The sequence below is a fragment of the Brachyhypopomus gauderio genome, chromosome 6, assembly GCF_052324685.1.
Source record: "Brachyhypopomus gauderio isolate BG-103 chromosome 6, BGAUD_0.2, whole genome shotgun sequence".
In the NCBI taxonomy this organism is placed as follows: Eukaryota; Metazoa; Chordata; class Actinopteri; order Gymnotiformes; family Hypopomidae; genus Brachyhypopomus; species Brachyhypopomus gauderio.
In genome coordinates, this window is record NC_135216.1 from 15,488,206 (window position 1) to 15,495,228 (window position 7,023).

Here is a 7,023-nt window from a genome sequence, read left to right on the forward strand (position 1 = left end):
CACACACTCATGCACACACACTCATGCACACTCATGCACACACACACACACACACAGACACTCATGCACACACGCACACATGCACACACACACACACACACACACACACACACACACACACACACACACACACACACACAACACACACACACACACACACACTCATGCACACACACACTAAAATGCACACTGCAGATATGTTGCACTCTTGAAAGACTGTGATAAATAGGAGAAAATCCATATTGGAATGTCTTCAGTTGTTCAATTTCCTCGAAGAACTACAGCATCTCAGTACTGTATGATTTGAACCACACTAAGCTGAACTTACACACTAAGCCCAAAAAACAGTTCTTCCTAATTACGACTGTCGCAGGTCTCCTATCATGGGCCAGGTCCCGCAGCTTGGAAGGCCTGAAAAATGGCCTGGTCAGAAGAAGAGGGGGAGAGGGCAACCTTATCATCATCATCCTGCCCAGTGATGAAGAAGCCAAACACAGAGAGGACATCCCAATGTTTACTGGACCTACAACAAAGTATCAGCTTCTGTTCCTATTGCACCTCATTTCTGGCCTTTGTGCATTGTTACACTTGTGTATTGTGTGATAAAAAGGAACCCTTCTTCTGTTCTTCTGTCCCTTCTTCTGTTCTTCTGTCCCTTCTTCTGTTCTTCTGTCCCTTCTTCTGTTCTTCTGTCCCTTCTTCTGTCTCTTCATCTGTCCCTTCGTCTGTTCTTCTGTCCCTTCTGTCTGTCCCTTCTGTCTCTTCTTCTGTCCCTTCGTCTATCCCTTTTGTCTCTTCTTCTGTCCCTTCTTCATTTCCGTGCAGGTTTCAAGATCGAGGGTAAAGTAAGAAGAGGAAACACGAATAACATGCTTTAAAAATTCAGCAGGACGTCTAAGAAGACGTCAGGACACCGGCCACGCTAGCTGGCCTTTAATTATGAATACCTCCTTGTGTTGCCCTCGTGTGTCTTCGTCTTCACCAATAAGACGGCGGAAGAACCGTCCCCAGCTCTCGCCCCCTCTCAGAACAGCGCCACCGATGCTCCGGGTCTGTCCGACCGGGCGTCTTCACCAGCACTGCTGTTCCACCATGCAAATCATCTAGTCTCTCCTGGACCACAGTTGAAATTCTGCACGTGTTCTCCTGTTGTTAATTGCCCTGTGCCCTGTACCAGATGCACACCAACCCCCCCTCATACTATCTATCTATGTAGCTGTCTTGGTATGTGTGAAGAATACAGGAAATGATATCTACGTGTTAGCAGAAGTTAAACTGTGAGGCACTGTTTTGAACTGAAGACAGATTGCTTGGATGTACTGCAGCCCGGGAAGGCTCGGTCATGTTTTGAGAAAATCTCGCTGTCTTGGAAATCACAGCCGGATAATTAAGGTTATATGTTACAAGGCGAATTGATGTAAGGTGTCGTTTTCACCTGTGTTAGTCCTCACAAGCATCTTGGAAGAACTCCACAATAATTACCATCCAATTTAATCCAAAATTAAATGTGTTTTCGAGTAAATATACAGTGTTGGCTGCTTGAAGTGGTGGCAGGCTTCACAGAGCACCTGGCCATGGGAGTGTTGTCATGGTGCCAGGGCTTTATCCGGTGAATCAGTGACCCTTGTGCTGAATCGGGCTCTTCTGAAGGGTCTCCGTATTGCACTTAGTCAAGTGGAGACTCCTCAGAGACGGGCACAAGCTTCACACCACGGCCTCCTCAGAGAGAGCGCATTTCAGATTTCATGCGGGAGGATGAAATCCCCCCCCCCCCCCCCCCCCCCATTTTTTTAAATTTAATGCTGAAATCTCATAGACAATGACTGATGTGTGTGTGTCAATGAGAACAATGTTGGTAAGTTGCTGCTTAGCTGGGCTGTACGAGGTTTTGCAGATTGTGAGTGTAGTATCAGAGTGTGGAGCACTCTCACCCTCAGCCTTGGCGGGAGGTGTTGGGTTAACAGGAATTCCCTTTGATGAGCTGCTTGTGTAGTCTGTGTGAGAAGGGGAATAGCTATTGTCCGTTTTATATCTCAGCTGTGAGCAGAGGCCAGGACACAATGCCTTAGGCAAATCACGCCGATAACAGACACATTTGTTATTCTGTGTGGTACGCCACAGAGACTTTCATCACCCATGCATTATTGAGGCAAAGTATAGATTTTATGACAAACTTAACTCCGGCCCCGTCAACGAACTCCGCTCCCTTCATCAGCGGGTTATCCAATGGGCTTCCATCAAAAAGTACAGGATCATGGCGTCTCTGTGACGGCAGAATGAAGGAAATTAGGCTCCACTAGCACACACTGCTTTAAACTGACAGCACAGTTTGCTGTTTGCCTTAATGCATTGCAATGGACACTACTGGACCTCTGCAAAAGCCATTAGTCTTACATAACAGGCCGACTCCAGCCAGAGCACTTAGTGGAAAGACCAAACATAAAGGACATCACAGGCCTTGGCAAGCTGACTGCCTTCACTTTTACTTTCTTTCTTTATTTTTTTAAGTTACTGATCACAGGAACACGCACGCACGCGCGCGCGCGCACACACACACACACACACACACACACACACACACCACACACACACACACACACACAGGACAAGGCCTCATGGTCTAGGTACGTGGTTCCACTCCTCAGGTTGAAGCTCTGACAGGAGTGTGGGATCATCTCCAGTGATTCAGGATGAGGTGGACCATGAAGCTGTGTGTGCACCTTATGGACATTAGCAATCTCTAAAAGTGAACTTTTGCCTTTTTGTAAATATTGCAGTCAGAGAAGGCACACACACACACGCACTATTATTTACCTTAGTCAAGCCCAGGCCTTGATTAAACAGGCAGACTGGGGGTAAATAAAGAAAATTTCAGGCTGATGGTGAGAAGAGAAAGGGCAGTGGTTTTTCATCGCATTTTGTGTGTGTGCGTGTGTGTGCGCGCACGTGCAGGAGCCGCTAGCAAAGATGCCAGACCATGCACACACACAGCAGGAGTACCTAACTTTGGGATCTACACACCCCTAGGGTCTGGACTCACCCAGGGGTCTTCAGAAGTGTCACAACTAGGTCTCTCTGTTACAAGGCGCAGAGGTGATGAAATATGACGATGAGATTTGACGATGAGACTAAAATGAGAAACATCTGAGAGAAACATCTGAGAGAAATGATTGAGTCCACTGTGAGACTGTTCTGAGCCAGGAAGCATGTGAGCTCATCTGTAATTTCTCAACTCAAGGGCGCTCGAATACAGGGAACACGACATGGACACTGAACAATACCTGGAAACATATGGAAGACAGAAACAGTACGAAATTATGGATTTAAACTACACTCCATATGCAGTTAAAATGCAGAAGTAACCCAATGTATGATCTATTGTCGATATAAGGTTTAACATGTGAAGGCCTTTGGCAAACATCTTCCACGTTGACTCCCCGAACATCCACATTGCCTCAAACCTTCTGTATGGAGTGCTAATACCTTCACGGAAGACCTGCTGCAGTGAGGAAACCGAAGCGATCAGACCGAGGAGCAATTAATCACTGTGAGCCTTCCAAACGGCTCCAATCTCAAGCAGGCAGCGGTGGTAATCAGGACCAGGCCGAGCCACATAGCAGCCAACCCCGTGAGCCATCGGCCCCATTACAAGGGCGGGCTGGGAGGTACCTGCTGCTTTAGGAGACATCAGTGGTCGGCAAGATAAAGGCCTGGAGCAAGACTGAGAGAGAGCATGTGACAGAGTGCTCCTTTGAGCCGAGCGCTGGGAGAGGAAACACACCATACTGCCCTGATGTTTATCTCACGTCTCCTGATCTCACGGTCCGAGCGGAACAGCGATTAATACAGAAGCAGATGGACCCGTCGAAACACATCTGACTAATGTCGCACCTCCACAATCTCACTAGTGCTCCGCACAAAGACCGCTGTATTAATACCTTCCGAGGCGAACGGAGCGTGCTGGGGTTGGCGTGACTCAGGCAGGTGAAGTGGGAGACGGCTCTCTGAGCAGTTGAGGAGACACTGAGCTCATGACAGGTTCTCTATAGTGTAGGCAGCGTGTTTTTTTTATCGGTAAAAGAGACGGATACTGTGAGACAGATTCCACTTCAAATGCTGTGGAATGGAGAACATTAGTCTTCCAACATCTCTGCTTTTGTCTCTTAGCCATCCTGCCCCAGTTTAAGGCACCAACACCAGTAGACTCTGTGGTCTCCTGCCATCGCCCTGCCTTATCTACCATCAAGCCTGACCAAACCTGAGGTGTAGTTACACGTCGGCTGTAATGTCCATGTTTCTCTTTACAGGCTCGTCTCGCAAAGTCTCACCTGCTCGCTGTTGTTTTTCCCGGTGGTCGCCTTGTAGTCTCACTTCTCGGTGCCAAGAGGGAAGATAGCAGGACCGTCTGTGACGTTATCTCCACTCAGCCCTGGGCCACGGCCCCATGCTTCCAGCTGACCAGACCCCACACACACACACACACACACACACACACACCCACACACACCACACACACACACTCTCTCTCCTCTCTCTCTCTCCCTCTCCCTTCATTGGGAATGATGCCAGCTCACACATCTTCAAGCTGTCAAGCTAACAGGAGTATTAACAACGTGACATATCTAAACCCACTGTCATCAATTTCACGGGCCTCTTCTTAGACACGAAACAGAACAACCTCCATTCCAACGATGAGGGTGTGCAGGACGGCAAATGTACCTGAGAGGACGTAGACAAGAACCACGTTTGAAACTAACGCAGATGCTTGTGGTTGCGGAGTCCTGGTTGGAAAATGAGAGCACACTTGGGAGAAGACAATGGTGGCTTTGTGGTGAAATGCCCCAGCAGCACAAGACTACGACTTAGAGTGGGGAGCCATTTTCTCTCAAAGCACATCTAATGGATTTAATTAATACTGCTGACTCCTTCTCAGAGTGTCTAACAGATAGCATCATGGTCTTAAACTGTCATTACTGCTGAAAGCATTAACAGGTTAGGGTGCCTCAGGGTAGTAAAGAAGGTCCCAGCTCCTGCCAGTGTGTGTATATTTGCATCATTTACCACCAACAAACACACCATTTTTAAGGTGAATATAAGGTAATGTAGATGAATGTAGTCAAACTCAAGCATACTGGATTCAAAGTTCATAATGTCAAATTAAAAAAGCACAGCTAATTGAATATGATTTCAGATTTCATCATGTAGAGGTACTATATCTTCATGTCCTGTTTCTCTGACCTTTGACCCAAGTGTCTGACTCAATAACAGTCCTCAATAAAAGTCTCATATTCACCATTTCCCAACACATACAAAACTGTAGTTTGCCATCAGTAATAATGGCACGTAGAACATCCTCATTGCTGGTTGTAGCGTGGTGTAGACTTTGTAAACCTTGCACCTCTGTGCATGTGCAGTTACTTCCTGGGCTTAAGCGCAGTGTGATGGAGTGATTGTGTATGGCTGAAAAACCTTTAATAAATCACAGTGTAGTCAGACCTGCCTTTCGAGATTATATCAATACAGACACCAAAAAAAAAATCCAGAAAAAAATGGTTTTTCTGTCAGGATTTGTTGACTTACAGAAGTTCACAAATTATTTAGGAAAAAGGCGATACTGAGTATTACTGTTCAGAAAGTTCTGAAAATACTGAATTCATATTTTTAGTTTTTCTGTTTTTCAAAAATGATTCACTGGAGTTGTTGAAATCTTATCAGTTATGGAGGAGTGGTTTCATCATGAATGCCATCACTCAACTTGTACTACGCATGATTATGTATTAAAGGAATATTTTTAAACGTGGTTTGTGTTAGAATTTGTGTTAGGAGAATCAAGGAGGAGAAAGAGGCTGAGAGAGAAAGAGAGAGGAGAGTGTGAGAGGAGTCCAGACATGTCTGAGAGAGAGTGAGAGAGAGAGAGAAACAGTGAGGCTGACACACAGACACACAGAAACATACATTCACTTCCCAGATTAAGATGTGAGAGACAATGAATCACATCTTTCCTCACAGAAACTTCTCCAAATAAGAGCTTTCACTAGAAATTGCACAACTGTAACAGGTAATCTGGAAGTTGTGAAACTAGATTGGTTCTGCTGATAACGGACATGGTTTCCCAACAGCCTTGCACTGAACCCAAACAAGCCAACACCTCACCCTGGCCACTCAGGAGCAATGGCCACTCACAGCAGAAAGCCCGAGTTGAACTACGTTCGACCCGAAGGCGGTGGGACCGAGTCCAGGATGGTGGGTGAAGGATGCGTCCGGTCCAACCCCGCACATGCTCAAATGGCTACACCCACGCTTCCGTCCTCCCCTCCACCCTCAGGGAAGTCCTCACAGCCAGTTAGTGTGTCAGCAGGTGGGATGAGGCACCTGTCTAATGTGTGCGCGAGTGTGTTCTGGCTAATGACACACACTGACAGCGTGAGCCCTCAGCAGTACCTCCTCATTACCGGGTGGAGAAGGTAGGATGGGGGAGAGAGGAGTGGGTGAAGTGGGGGGGTGGGGACGGTCGTTAGTGGCCGGTGCACACCCTAACGAGCGCGTACGCAGCAGTCCCTCCATTTTCTGCCGGTGCCTGGAGCCTCGAGCAAGCGGGCCCGATCCCTGCCGGGCTGCCTTCTCTTGGCCTGGGGGGACTGGCAGATATTCCCCCCCGGGAACTGATGGGTGCACGAACACAAAATGTACATGTACACACACACTCTCCCCACACACACACACACACACACACATCGATTTATAGTTGTGTCCCTCTACCGAACGTGCTTCACTCAGGCCTATTGAAAGTGAAAACATATCTCTCTCTTGTGTGGAAGAGCCCTGCGTGCGTGTCTCTCTGCTTGAGTTTGAGGCACGGACTGTTGGCAGCTGTGACAGATGTGAGATCTTAGCTTGGCCAACTCGGTGTTCATCTTTTTAGCAGCCTTGTCCTCCCTCTGTGGAGATCCTGTGTGTATGTGTACACTTGGCTGAAGACAGCGGACACACCATGTTCCTGGACCAGCAGTTGGCGTGGGGCCC

General features: G+C 47.6%; 1 protein-coding gene across 1 annotated transcript in view; it reads right to left on the minus strand.

Moving 5' to 3' along the window:
* Positions 1 to 1,803: 1,803 nt before the first annotated feature.
* samd12 (sterile alpha motif domain containing 12) overlaps positions 1,804 to 7,023 on the minus strand; it is a 62,156-nt gene continuing 56,936 nt past the window's right edge. The window contains exon 5 of the mRNA XM_077009078.1: positions 1,804 to 2,263. Within this exon, the coding sequence (XP_076865193.1) occupies positions 2,253 to 2,263 (11 nt within the window). The 3' untranslated portion in view covers positions 1,804 to 2,252. The remainder of the gene's footprint in view (positions 2,264 to 7,023) is intronic.